Raw genomic sequence first — 15,377 nt, forward strand, 5'->3', positions numbered from 1 at the left:
GTTTACTCCCATGAATTCTGCTTTATGCGTTTCCGTGCAGTCCCACCTCTGTTCAATTTCACCCTACGTAATTTTCCCAGGAAGCATAGTGTGACATGGCTGGGTCAAAATGAAAATCAAGCACATGTAGTGAGGCAAAAGAGTGTTCTAAGGCTGTTTCCTCTTTAAGAATTTCCCAATATGATCTTTATGGAGGGTCATTGTAAGACAACAAAAATAGTCCTTCTTGGAGTTACTTAATGCCACAGCATTAAACTAAAAGGGGCTGAGTTCGCTGCATATGAGGAATGCAGACAAGCTGAGCGGGTGCGAGACACGGGGAGAAGCGCACGCCTAAAACACGTCGACGCCTCTGTCAGACATAGCATGTCGCACTTCAGCTTGCTGTCACTCACAAAACAGATGAGCAGCATGGGGAGGGGGAGGAGGAAAGCTTTCAAGGACCCCGTAAACTCGCTCCACGCTCCCCCCATCTGGATCCCATCTAAGACCTGCTAATGCCTCCTCCTGGGGGCCACGGCTCACCCTTAATATGTTTCATTTGTGACCTTTCAACCAGCCCCAAAACCCCTTCCCCCTCGAACAAAACATGAGCACACCAGCCTTCTCTGTGCATCAATTTTTACTCGCTATGTGCCATTTGTAATTATTGAGCAGCACTGTCCTCGTGAAATATGTTAGTTTACAACTGCACTGTATTTCACCGGCCCTCTTCCAGTCTTGTATTGTTACTGTACAATTGGAATGTGATCCAAAGTACCATCACCTGCCTTACACTTAATTCCGCCACCAATATCCAGATCATTGATAAAAACGGCAAAAGAATGCAGAAATGTTTACTTTTACTAAGTATTAAAACTTGGAATTCTGAGCTCTGGGCTGTCAGAAGCAGTCGGTTGCATTGCATTCTACACAGTATGATGATGTATGCTCAGATATATCTGTTCACAAGGGTGTGCCACAGGGTTCCGTGTTAAGTCCTCTTTTATATACCATTTATTTGAATAATCTCTGTCAAAATGTGTCAAATGCAAGACTCCATGACAACAAATGATAGTGGTGTAATGGTTTTACCATTTCGGTTCAAACATCACGATTTGTTGCATACACTCATGCGACGAATATGCAACTTCATTGCAGTATCCTGCACTCGAAATTAGGTGGTGGTAGTGTACTTAAATCAGTTTGCCAACCAGCAGTAATTGAAAATATGAAGGAAAAAATGGCATCATGGTGACTTTAGATGAAAGAGAGGAGATTGAAGACCCACCATCTTCATTTAAAACCGATGTGTGGGGAAAATGTAGGGTTTTGTATGGAATACAACAGCGTTGGCCTGGAAGTGGTGGATTGGAAGATGATAGTCGGCGTTCTTCGACAGTGCGGTATGTCCATGGACAGTTGGACACGTCAAACATTCCTTCATTCTAATGCGCAAGAGTCCAACAATTTATCCCCACAGCTTAACTTTTTAAGAAGTGTCTACATTTGAAAGATGACAGGGCCAAGATAATAGGCTACTGAAACTATTAGCATATACACTTGCCCACATGCAGTAGTTGAGGACTCAGGCTTCAGATATTTATTAAAAGTGCCTGCAATGTAACAATCTTATTATTCAAGAAAAAATTAAAAACAGAATAAAGCTTGAGTACTTTTAAGTGGCAATATGAAACTTATATCAAATTGTCTCAAGTAGTTCTAAATATTCCAAATGACACTATGTTGAACAAACTGTTACTTGCGCTACTGTATGCTAAAAACAACTGAAAAGAAAAGCGATAATTCTGCTTTATGGATTTTTTGTTGATTTTACCTGTTATACCAAACCCATGACCCCAAAAGCGAGGTATGTACCAAACTGTGACTTCTGTTACACCCCTACTAGATGACACTATTGTTTATTGCTATGCTGTACCTCTTGCACAAGCTGCTATGAGCAGAATGAGCTGAAATTTGTTTTGAAACACAAAACTAAGCATGTGTTTTGTGGGTTGGTTTGTTTATTTGTTTGTTTTAACAGATCAAAGACCAGACCACAAAATGTTCCTGTACTTTCTACTCCTGATGGAAAGGATATGCCATGTGTTTCTCTTGAACAGAGTATTATTTCTCATTTGACTTCTCAGGACATCTTCATGCTTGTTGTTCCAAATGTTCTGACCGAAATTGGGAAAAGGGCCACTTTGGACCGGGCTGCACAGTTAATTTAAAAAAAATAAAAATAAAAATAAAAAATAAAATAAAAATAAAAATAACTTACTGTACTTCCGGTTAATTGAATAGCCGAGGCTTTAAAATGTTTTATTTTGAAAAGTGACCGGATTCTCTCTGTTTACGACGGACTCTTGAGGCATGTCAAGATGCTAATTATCTCAGTGGCATAGCGCTGATGCTAATCGACAAGTTAGCAAAATGAGTAAAAAACAGACAAATTTTGGAATGTTTCTTTGCAATGTAGAAAAAGCCCTGTGATGAGACTACACAGGAGCCTATGACCAAGAAGAAAAAGTAACATACATTGACTTACAGCTACAGGTGATTTCCATGCATGATGAACCGCTATGTGGCAAGCAGCTCTGAGTGAGCGTTATGGTGAGTGAGTTACTCATGGACTTCTGTGGTGCCTTGTTATGTTAGCGCATTTAAGGAGAGCGCTGCTCATATAGTTCCATAAAAATGGGGCTTAGTTCACATTATTGTTACATCTACAAAATACCCCAGTTTTTGTGTTGCTCGTTTTATTCATAAGCATTACCATTAGTGACCTCACCATATTAAAGCATTGTTGTTACCCTTGTTATGGTGTTTGTACTGCGAGTACAGGTACATGAAAATACATCATGGATTTGGGTTTGTTGTAGCCTTTTGATTAATCAGCCGCCGAACATCCTATTTTAAACAAGTGGCAGAATGTTGGATGGGTGATTTACAAGACATGTTTACAATAGCTACCAACTACTTAAACCAACTACTTAATTGTGGCATTTAAGCACAAACTATGAAAGTTATGTTTATGTTAAAACTGATTTAGAATCAGTATACATTATTGTTGTCTGAACATTTTGCACAGGAATTATTTTTGAATAAATTAAACCTTTAAATAAATTCTTGTTAGGTTTATGAGATTAAAATGGAATAAGATCGTAATTATCCGGAATGACTAAAGAAAAAATATATATATATATATTTTTTGCCATATCGCCCAGCCCTACAATAAAATAAAGCATTCTCTTTCTGTCGTTATGGCCTATTTAAGATGGTGGGGGTCAATGTTTACATATATAGAAAAGGCCGTCGTGGGTACTTTTCCAATATTTTTTTGAGCAGCAAACAGATGAATAAAAATGTACAGTACGAGTAGATATTGGCATGAGCTTGCCTTAAAGCAACACTAAGGAACAACATATTTTTTTTCTCAGGAAGAGTTGAAATTAACCATTTCACAGAACAGGTGGTTACTTTTTCATAAGTCTTGTATTCCTTTAAGAGTGTGGTACGTATTTAGGGTTATAACGTTTAGAGCTGCATTTGATTATAATACCGTCGCATAGTAACTGTCACAACGAGGCAACATGACAGTCACCATTGCACCAAACAGGATTCAAGTTATCCAAGGGTTGGCTGGGAATGGGGCAAAAAAATAAAAAATAACCAAAAATATCCGGTGATCTCATTCCTCAAAAGCACAACATGGGCAAGGCAAGACGGTGTGTGTGACATCTACGTCAGCGGCCATCCTTTCCCTGGGCCCACGCAAGCAGGCACAGAACACATGAGGCCCGCAGCTGCATGGGCTGGCTGCCCGGTGACAGCGCAGCAGGAAGTTGCGACGGTGCTTGTTAAACAAGGATAGGATCTGTTTGGACCTGAACTGCTCAGCCAGGCATCAAGACAAAACTGATTCAGTTAATTTGTTCTGATTTGGTTTGTATGTTTGATTAGTTTAATCCATCAAAATTACGTACTAGAATAGCACCCAGTAGCGTGCAGAATTACGCCAAATACAAATGTTAAAGATCACCTGATATGAGCTTTGCAGCAATGACACTAACCATCCTCTGGACGCCCTGATACTGTATCAAAAGAAATGTTCACGAGATTGTACCTTGTTGTAGAGTTGCAGTCTCTACTAGGAAGGTCTACTGTTAGCCTAGCATCAAACGAGCGGATTTTGGTGGGCGTGGCCAAGGCTCGACAGCCTTCCGTGTGTTTTTGACTACAAAATGAGTTGGGCGTGGCCAAGCCTCATCTTTTCCGTGTGCTCCTGTTTACAACAGTCTTCACGTTTGCACCTGCTAATCTATATATATATATATATATATATATATATATATATATATATATATTAGGGGTGTTAAAAAAAAATCGATTCGGCGATATATCGCGATACTACATCGCGCGATTCTCGAATCGATTCAATAATCGGCAGAATCGATGTTTTTTTTTTTTTTTTTTTTTTTTTAGGATTCACACCTTGAGCATGGAAGAATGTTATATGAACGGCACATTAAGCCTTAATATTTTTATTTTAATGCTGTTCAAATGTGAAACAGATTGCAAACTGTTTGTGTACAGTGGCTCACGGTTATAAGCCTCAAGTTTTAGATAAATATATTCATACAAATCTTACAGTGTACATGTACAAATTTACTGATAGTATTTTCTAAATTTGAATGGAAAAAAATCGCAACAATCGACTTATAAATTCGTATCGGGATTAATCGGTATCGAATCGTGACCATTCGTATCGGGATTAATCGGCATCGAATCGAATCGTGACCTGTGAATCGTGATACGAATCGAATCGTCAGGTACTAGGCAATTCACACCCCTAATATATATATATATATATATATATATATATATATATATATATATATATATATATATATATATATATTTATTTACATACATACACACACACACACACACACACACACACACACACACACACCCCCACACACACACACACCCATACAATACATAACAAAAAGTTAAAATCGTACCTATTTACTCCCATTCTTATCTATATTACGAGTGAGTAGCATGACCATAGATTGAGGCAGATGGCCGCCACACACAGTTTTAGTTCTGTTTAAGTTTACATTGTGGCCATGTCAGGTTCTATTGGCCTTGTATAAGGAGGCTCCTAAAGTTGCTCCATATGTGCCATGTCCTTTGTTGCTATATAAATACATTTAATTAAAGGCAGTTACTGTCAATTAACAGACAAAAAGATCATTTTATAACAGTGACTCCTTAATTATACCATCTAAACAAAAAAAAATTATATATGCTTGTTAAGTTGTATACATTTGGTCAAGCCCAACGCTCAATGTCGACACGAAGTACAGTAGTTGATTGTGAGCAGCATCCGAGCAGGAAGAGGCAAGTGCCAACAACAGTGTTTATTTTACGAGTCTGACTCACCTTTGACCAGAATTTCAGGTTCTTCCTCCAAGGCCATCTTGTTCTTCTCCAGCATAAGGCTCTTCATCTCGTCAGCAGCGTCTGGCACGGCCACTCTGCGTTGGAGAGGAGAATGTAAATAAATACGTGTGACCACTCCCATAGTTATAGCGACAGCCCCAACTCTCACCCCACCATGCACCCCTGACTTGGATGCTTTTTTAAGGAGGAAGAAGTTTCATGTATATGTAATGTCCTCAAGTTGTACCCCACTGCACCACTGTGGACAGCTTGCCTTGCTTTTATCACCTCGGTCGGCATCTCAGGAGAGAGCAACTGAAAATAAACGTGACAGGGCGACACTGAGCCCGCCAGCCAGCCGGGCCGTATCGCTTTTGGAAGGTTCAAGAGGTCGCAGCCATGAGGAGCTAAACCGCGAAACATCAAACATCTGTTGGTGGATATAGAGGAATGGTTCTGTTATGCTCACGACTCAGCATCACAGGGTCAGAAAGACCTTTCCACTCATTGCATTTTATTCCCCTACTCATCTATTCCTCACCTTTTTTCCCATTGTGCTGTCATTTGTGACATTAATAACATAATTGTGGGAAATGTAAAGCGAAGACAAACTAACATTTGGAGAAAGAAATACAATTCATTCATTTTTTTTCATTTTTGCAGTGTCAAGTTTTCAGTGGCAAAATATTGGTGTGGGGGGGGCACTTGAATGTATTTCAAAGGCTTTGAAAAGGGAGTACGTAAACAAGAAAAAAAAGGCGAATTACAGAGCAGTGTTTGGCTGCAACAATAAAGGGGGGAGGGAAAAAGGTTCATTTCACCGTTTCCTGTCCATGCGTTTTTCTGAACACTTGAATATAAGCTTTAATGCTTGCTTTGAAACATTTGAAAATGTATGTTACATACTGTACGTGTACAGTACATATCTCCCTTTTCAATTATTACATTTTAGTTCAGTGTACTTCAGTAAATCAGATTTATAAAATAGATCTTAAGCTGGATACCAGTCAGTCGGCCGACTCTCATGCTAACAACTATCTAGCCTTGAGTGTAATGTTAGGCAAAGTCAATACGGTTTCAGATAAAGTAAACTAGGCCGTAAACTATTGCACCATTAAAGAGATAGTTCGGCTTTTTTGACATGAATCACTACTTCATCCTCACCTCCAGTGTGTGCGATCAGCACTGACTTACCCCTGACAGCGTTCTGTGACACGAGTTCTGGTCCATTGTTGGACGAGAGGAAAATAGTCCACCAAGCTGGCTGGGGTCTCGGAAATAAAGCGCTTTTCTTCTAAAAACAATTTGTGTTCAAAAGAGTGATACATTTGCATCACAATACTCTTTCCTGACAAAAGTCAGACGCCATTACCGCCAGGCACTACTTTTCTGTTCGTTCGTATCACTGCGCATCGCCCTGTAGACAGCTAATCGACGCACTGCAGACACTTGATCCTTCCCCCTTCGAAAAGACAAACAACTTGTAGATTAGTGCGCGTCTATCAGCTGCATGCGGGGCGCCGCGCATTAATACGAACAAACAGAAAAGTAGTGCCCAGCGGTAATGGCGTCTGACTTTAAAAAAAAAAAAAAGGAGTTTAATGATGCAAATGTATCACTCTTTTGAACACAAATTGTTTTTAGAAGAAAAACGCTTTATTTCCGAGACCCCAGCCAGCTTGGTGGACTATTTTCCTCTCGTCCAACAATGGACCAGAACTCGTGTCACAGAACGCTGTCAGGGGTAAGTCAGTGCTGATCGCACACACTGGAGGTGAGGATGAACTAGAGATTCATGTCAAAAAAGCCAAACTATCCCTTTAAGGGAAGCATAAGTTTTAATTCCATGCATATTCGCACACAGGTGATGAGTTGTTTGAATAGTAGTTGCTTCTAACAGCCAATTTGTCAATCCTCGTCTTCGAGTACCCCTATACAGCCTGTTTTCCATGTCGCCTTCAGCCAACACAGCTGAGAATCGTTATCAGGCTTCATTCAGCACTTGCTGATTAGCTGATCGTTTCAAACATCTGTGTTGGAGACATGGAAAACAGGCTAGATAGGGGTACTCGAGGACCGGGGTTGAGAACCACTGTGCTAGAGCATATAGAATGCTTTGATGCAGCCTCTCAACTGCACAGAAAGGGTAAAAAAAAAAAATGGTAGTAATTACAAAAATGGCCAGCAGCTGGCAGCAAAGTATAAGAGATTAACCAGGGCCAAGATGAAAACAAGCCGTTTCCCCACAAATCTAACCCCGGGTTTTCACTGACTGCGGTTGCGGTGCGGTTGCGGTGCGATGCGTCTTGACTGCGTGCTCCGGACGGGTCAATTTTTTTGTCAATCCACACCGGCTCCGCACAGCTGCGGTCCGGCAGCTCCGTCGCCGCCCACTTCCCAACGTGTCTCGCGGGACCGTGCGCGCGCGATCATGTGGCATTTCACAACGACAAACATACAGAAAGTCTGTGCTTCTTCTGCTATGAGATTCCATGCAGCATCTTTTTTTTGGTTGTCCTTGTAAAGTATATTAATAACGAGAGTCGGGTCAGTGCGTGCTCAAGGCGAGCGCCACTCTTTATTTCTGTCTTCCGCGTCCGGCTGCCGCTCAGTACGGCAAGCGAGACGGGCACAACAAGCAATCGCGAACATCAAACTCACAATACATTACAGTCCTCATAAAAAGGATGTGCCGTGTCATATATTATTTTGTGGTTTTCCACCTCCAATTTATTAAACCTCTCCGCGTCCATGTTCGCTGGTGTCTAAACCGTGAATGAGCACATGGCCCGGCGACGCCCACGTCACGTTTTGCTGATAAGCTTGCGAAATACGAGCTGGCGAGTGTTTTATTCTGAAAGGTAACCGGAAATTTATTTTGAAACTGCGTCGGTCTTCCTGTCCCGCTCGATGTGTTTTGTGCTAGCTTGCCATTTGCCGGAGGCCTACCGCATGCGGCGTCCGGCAAAAATAGAAAATAGGCTATCCTTGCGGAAGGCTTGCGGCACGCCGCAGGCCTTCCGCAGTCAACACGCAACGCACCCGCAAGCGGTGTAGACTGCACCATTCGAATGAATGGAATCTAATTGCTTGCGGCGCCGCACCGCACCGCAACCGCACCGCAACCGCAACCGGTGAAAACCCGGGGTAAGTAGATTTGTGAATAATGATGAAACTTAGCTATATTCTAATGCTAATTGCTGCAAAATGGAAGCAGATAGAAATATACATTTTTCCTGATGAAAGAAGAGACTCTAATCTTTCTTTTGGTAGATTCCATGTTTTTATAATGGAACACAGTAGTTTATGGGCCTTGCAAAATCAGTCAAAATCCAGTAAAACAGCCAGGAGCGAAGGGGGTTGCTTCAGTGAAAATGGCTGGGAGTGAATGAGTTAAGTGTGTTGCGAGGCTGTTGATATGAAAAGCTCCCAACAAGACCTTTACCTTGAGCTGAACCTGTGACTCAATCCTATTTGGTAAAAATTATGTTGTTTTTTTTGTAATCTAATTTGTTGATGATTTAACCTGGCAAGAGCCAGATTGATAATTATGGTTCACTCAATGGAGCTCTATGGAATATCAACCTGGGTCTTATACATGGTATTTGCTCGGGAAAGGCGGGACATTCTGTAGAATGCTTTAAGCTGATTGGACGCTGCGGCATCTTGTGCACGTCTGTTTTGACCAATCACAGCTAAGGATGAAAATGTCTCCGTTCTCGTCATAGGGGAGAAATAAAGATCTTTACCAGCTAAAAATGCATGAAGCGCTTTTCGCTGTTCAACATTCAACAAGGAAACGGTGAGTAATTCTGCGAGAATTAATTGCAGCATCTGTTCGTCTATGTTAGGTTAGTTTTTTTTCCCCACGTGTCTGCACTTTCTGGTTTCGTCACAGCTGCATATCCCACCCCCAAATACAACGTTTCTCTGTGATCGGTCTGAACCATCGGTGAAAATCAACGGTACAAGATGTATTCTCTGGTGTTTGTGAACTCACAAATACTGTGAGAATTCAGCTTGCAGAGCAAGGTTATTGATGATTAGGAAACGATCAAAAGAAGTAATTTGGTGACTACCATCCATCAATGTCCACTAAGTTTGAAGACAATCAGATAAAAAAAAAAAAAAAAAAAAAAAAAATCGATAAATGTTGAAGGCTTGAGGCTTTTGGTATTTTACATGTATAATCTTAATGTGACCTTGAAATTTGACTTTGGACTTGAGGTTTTTACCTCTGAAAATTTATAAAACCAAGGACCCTATGTGGGTAATATAAAGTGTCTATGAACTGATTTGTGACCGTGAGAGCGTGAAACGTAAGCAGACAAACAGATGAAGCAATGGGTAGCTATAGCTGCTCCTCTTCGTCACGACTTGCTGTTTGCTCTGTTCTCTGTGCCGTCTTAATCCCCGTGTCAAATGGCTTCCTGCTTTCCACAGGAAGCGGCCCAGTGCAGGGTCTGCTCAGTCACAGCCTCTGCTGGGGCTTCTGGGAATGCGGGGGAGGCAGCGTGCTGTGCTGGATGGAGGATGAAGAGGGAGTTGGGTGGGGGACGGTTTGTGGATGTAGCTGCTGGACAGCTGTGCACATCCAAAAGCTCCAAATTACTGTTAGGGGTGGGAGGTTGGCTTGGGGGGAAGATTGGCCCCTAAGCTTTACAATATGTCTGGTTTTGAAATTATTGCTTGCCAGCTTTCACTTAAGTTGCACATAAATTGGAGTGTGCCTGTGGAAAGTTGAATGGATTCAAATGCAGAGGCCGGCAGTCACATTTCCTTTATTGATAACTATAAGTTCATCTCATGGAAGACCAATTTTAAACTGAAACAAGGATTGACAAATTGGCATTGAATAAAACTGTACTGAAAACAAAATACAGCCATTAAAAATTCATTTTGTTTGTATGTGTGCCCTTATTCAATCTTCTTTATGTACAATGCAAAAATCTTAATGGCTGTGTTCAGGCTTCATTAAAATCAATCAATCAATCAAATCAACACTTAAAATATAATATGATGGACATGAGTACTAAAAAAAAAATCGAGCTCTTGACTCAAAGTTGTTTTAAGTTGCTGGGAGTTGAGAAACCTGATGCTGTTATCAAACAACATTCATGGTAGATGCATATAGAGTGCCACAAACAACTGGAGAGTGCCTGGCGGGATTATTTTCTGTCATTTAATTTTAGTGTGGTTTTGTGTTTGTTGTTCTAAAAATTTATACATTTTGTGGCCTTGAAGTCAAAGCCAAAAGGAGTTTTGGGACATTAACCGATGAGTGGCAACAACAGTCATGATGGATGCCAATGAAGGTCAGTTACCTTGTAAAAAAGGTCAAAACCTGGTTTAAACTGTGTGTTTTTTGTCCTCCAGGCGCTGACACGCTACTTTCAAGGCCCGCTGAGACTTGAACAATAGAATCATTCCAACTTAGCAGGCATGGAACGTGGCCACATTTTCCTAGAAAACTGCAGAACGCAAGAGCCAAGTTTGCCTTTTGAACTACAAGAATATTATTACCGAGATGAACCGCCATTAAAAATAAACTGTGCGTGCTTTTCCTGCTGGGACGACGGCTGCATTTAAATCCAGATAGTGCTCAGAGCAAAGTCCAAATAAGTGTTTTTAGACATTTGGGTTCTTCAAATTCCTAATAGCTCATACAGCTCACTTGTATTATACTGCTGTCATGCTATTCTTTCAGCTCTTGTTCAATGCAGACCCGTTGCAGATATAGCACATCATAATCCAAGGCACTGCAAATAAACTCTCCAGCGTGAAGAGCAGGTCTTGTCTGGACAGGAGTTTTATGTCCATCTAAATCCCTGTCACTGTATGGACTAATTCTGCCAGTGTGCACGCATGTCTCTGTTACGTCCACGCAGGGTTATTAACAACCTCGGTTGAGAGGCATCCTCGCATTTCTGTGTTTATTTTAACGCCCATCAATAGGGCAAGGCCAGCTGACTGCCCCACTCAATCTACTTTTTCGTAAAGAGATGCTTTGCGTTAACAAGCTCAAATCTAAAAGGTGACCGCCAGTCAGTAGGCGTCAATAGGTGCGTTTCCATTACCCTCAGTTTTGCGCAAAAGGCATGTTTCGCAAAAGTAAGCTGGTAAGGGAAACACCGGATTTGCGAAAAAACTCAAATAACGCAAAAAAGATTTTTCGGTCTCATGAGGGGGGTTTTGAGACGTATCGAAAAGGAAGTATTTCGCAAAAGTGTAATGGAAACACTTTTTGCGCATTAGTAGTCATGTGACACCCGCCCGGTCACGGACGAAAGGACTAACATGTTTATGTGTATTTTTTATTAAACTTGAAATTAGTATTTGTTTTGATAATGATTCATTTTTGTTTTGTATTTTAGTTTTACATGCCGAAGTGATTTGTATTGGCTACTGCAAGTCATGAGCGCAAAAGAGAGAGAGGTGTAATCGAGCGAGCCTCCTTCGAGAAGTTGAAGGAGAGGAGAGCTTGAAATCCTGTCCTGCCATATCTGGTTAATTTAGCAGGGGGGACGCCAGAAAACATCAGAAACTTTTAAGAAATTTGTAACCCGCCTTTTACCCAGCCTTTGCGTGGGAACAACAACATTTTAGGATTATAGGAAGTAGGAAGTACGCGGGCACTCGTTTCGTGTCAGAACTGCTTGCAGACTGCCGGCACACACACACAACAACACTAACACTAAATGCCCGAAACCTCCCGATGAGGGGTGATTGATTTTAAAGTAATATAACTACACCGGGCGTCCGTCTACCGTAAACATCATGAGCACCTCCTACAGAACAGCGAGGTCTCGCGAGACGGGACATTCTGAGAATTGACCCTCAGAAGCGAAACTCTCTTCAATGGAAACACCGACAATTCAAAATTGTACTTTATCGAAATACAGTGTTCCCTCGTTTTCCGCTGGGGTTAGGTTCCAAAAAACACCCGCAATAAATGAAATCCGCTAAGTAGTTAGCTTTATGTTTTACAACTCTTATAAATGTTTTAAGGCTCTAAAATCCCCGACCGCACAATTTATACACTTTTCTCATTGAGGCATTTACATGTTCTCACATTTCTCTCTTGTTCAAACATTGACAATGTTCAAACCTTCATAAATTTTATAAAATGGGTATATTACTGTAAAAAAATATGCAAAATTGCACTTAAAAAAAAATCCGCGATACAGCGAGACCGCGAAAAGTGAACCGCATTATAGCGAGGGAAGACTGTAGTACAATATCGCTTTTATTTTTGCGAAAAAGGGTAATGGAATGCACCAAATGACTACAATTGTGCTTCACAAAGTGAAAGTGGAGCCCTTGTTATGTATACAAGGTTCCAGCTGCTTTTCTGCCATATACAAATGATTTCAGATCAATGAGGACATAAATAATTATGACAGAAGAAAGAGAGTCACTTCCTAAGGTTGTCTTTGCAATTTTAGAAGATCTTGAGACCGCCTCTTAAATCAACCTGGAGCCTCATGTCCAGCATTCCAAAAAACTGGGAAATCAGACATTTCCAGCCTCCGCCTAGGAAAACTACAAAAAAACGCCGGGACACTGCTGCTCCAACACGCAAATGGAAAAAATGGGTGCACAATCATGCACAACAATGACGGACATTTGGCATGTATTTACAGGGACTTTAATGATCCAGATGACTTTGCTCATCACATAACTTAACACAGCACAAAAAGGTCAGCTCCCACAGAGACATCCTATAAGAAAAATTCTGACTTCTTGGTTTCCAGAGACACATCATTATGTCTGAATGTGGCTTGCTCAGGTCAGAGAAACCACCACAAAGATGATTTTCAAATTCAACATGAGGAACACACACAAGAATGACACACAATGTGACAGAGGAAGTTGTAAAGTGAATACAAAAGAAAGATCATTTAAAAGAGGAAGAAAAATATTCTATTAACATGAAGAGATAAGCTGCTCCGCTCAATACTCATCTATTCATTATGAATGGTGCCACTACCACTGTGTGCGCGTGTGATGGAGGTGGGGGTTGTTGCCCTACTTTCTCAGTCTCACATGACTTTCATACTTAAAATTAAACACCCTCATCATACCATGTAAAAAGTGACCCAGCAACCAAGCTTCGGATGGGATGAAAAGAGGAAGGTGATGACAAGGGTAACACTTCAGACCAAAGAGGAAGGAACAACGTGAGGGAGCGCATGGCATAATCAGACAACACAGCAAGAAATTGCCAAACCATGATCGTGCACTCACATTTGAGTGGTAATGCAAAATTCAGCCTTTTGTTGGCACTGCCAGCGATGTTTTAATCTCAAAAATCAACCACAATAAACAAATTGTTAATTGAGTACCTCTCGGACAGCGTTTGGACTGGATCTCACTTGACTCTGTTCCTAATGTGGTGGCCAGTTAGCGGCTGTTGCATGTAACATTAGGCCACCTTTTATATGTCACACATTAGCTCTACTCTTGACATAAATACAACAAAAGTACTCTTAAAGTTTGGAGCATATTTCCCAAGTGGAGAATATCCATTACAAACAATGCATGCAAATATTGGTTACTCTCCATGTTCCAACGAGAATATACAAACATAAAAGGACACACTCAAAGTTAACCAAGTGCACAATGAGTTGATTGGCATGTGACTGTCTGCTGCAGCAATGAGTAATTGATTTTAAGCTGAGATTTAATCAAAACACTGAGACGCTAATTAACATTTGAACCGTAAAAAAGGGAACCATGGCGTCCTTGCTCTCGGGCCTGAATGACCTCAATATTGCGACGAGACGTGTTATGTGCAGGAGAAAGCGTTCATGTTAAAAGTACGGTAAATTTTTGTAAAGTGGGCATGCGGAATTATTAAGCACTTTTAAGGTTTCATGCATGATTTATTTTGTGTAAAAAAAAATCAACATGCAAATAAAGTGCATTTAGATTAGATATAATAATATAAAAAAAAATATTCATTGCGTTCTGTGTATTCCTGTTTCCTAACAAGCAAAAAATGGAAACATAACCTCACTGGTGGAGGTTAAAAAATAAATACACTTGAAATAATTACACAATGTCTACGTAATAAACCACTTGTGCCTTTCCAGCCCCCCAGTAGTCCGAGGGGCAGTCTGCAGTTGAAGGCAGGCTGGTGGGAAAAATGGGAATGTGGTGATTAAGACTGGGCCTATATGACCTTCCTGCTAAAAATACACTGTTTACCCAAGACCACAGCCAAGAAATCACTGGACTCAACGCAGGGGAGAAGAGGTGGGGGAGGAAAGGAAAAAAAGTCATGTTTTGAGAAGGGAGGGGTGGTGTGACAGGAAGTCTGAGTGTGTGACTGCAGGAGAGAGGGAGTGAGAGCGCGCGTGCGTGTGTTTGTGTGGCGTTTACGTGCATGAGATGAGCACAAATAATAATAATAATGTTACAGAGCAGTGGAGCGTTTTCATTTGAGTTCAAAGGAAATAGTGAAACGGAAGTAGAATATAAACATTCTATATGTGCTTAACGTGTAAACTGTTTGGGACAGTTAAATATCTGACAGACAGGCACTCAGACAGGCAATTAGAGGGGGGTCGTCTCACACCCTTTCAATGCGCACGGCCATATACAAATAAGATACACAGTGGACTCTTTCAGTCATTACAGCCTGACTTTTTGAAGGTCAAACGCTGAGAGCAATAGAGAAGTGTCCACTTCCCCTCTGGTACCACAATTTGCTCCACTCATGAGAAGTTACTGCAGAATGAGGACAGCATGACTGACGATGCAATGCAATGGAGAAACTTTCCAGTCAAGCTCTTAAATAGATGGACGCTGGTCCAGGTTTGGACCAGATGCCCTTCTGTGTGGACTCAGACCTATGATCAGATCATTTTTACTAATGCTACGGCATCTTTGGAGGAAAGAAGTAAAGTATTTTGTAGCAGTAAATGTATGCACAGTGTTGT

General features: G+C 41.1%; 1 protein-coding gene across 1 annotated transcript in view; it reads right to left on the bottom strand.

Annotated features, from left to right (window-relative positions):
• plekhh3 (pleckstrin homology, MyTH4 and FERM domain containing H3) overlaps positions 1-15,377 on the bottom strand; it is a 51,807-nt gene that overhangs the window by 20,477 nt on the left and 15,953 nt on the right. The window contains exon 3 of the mRNA XM_077496088.1: positions 5,434-5,528. Coding sequence (XP_077352214.1) covers positions 5,434-5,528 — 95 coding nt within the window. The remainder of the gene's footprint in view (positions 1-5,433; positions 5,529-15,377) is intronic.

Source organism: Festucalex cinctus, chromosome 1 (genome assembly GCF_051991245.1).
Source record: "Festucalex cinctus isolate MCC-2025b chromosome 1, RoL_Fcin_1.0, whole genome shotgun sequence".
Classification (NCBI taxonomy): domain Eukaryota; kingdom Metazoa; phylum Chordata; class Actinopteri; order Syngnathiformes; family Syngnathidae; genus Festucalex; species Festucalex cinctus.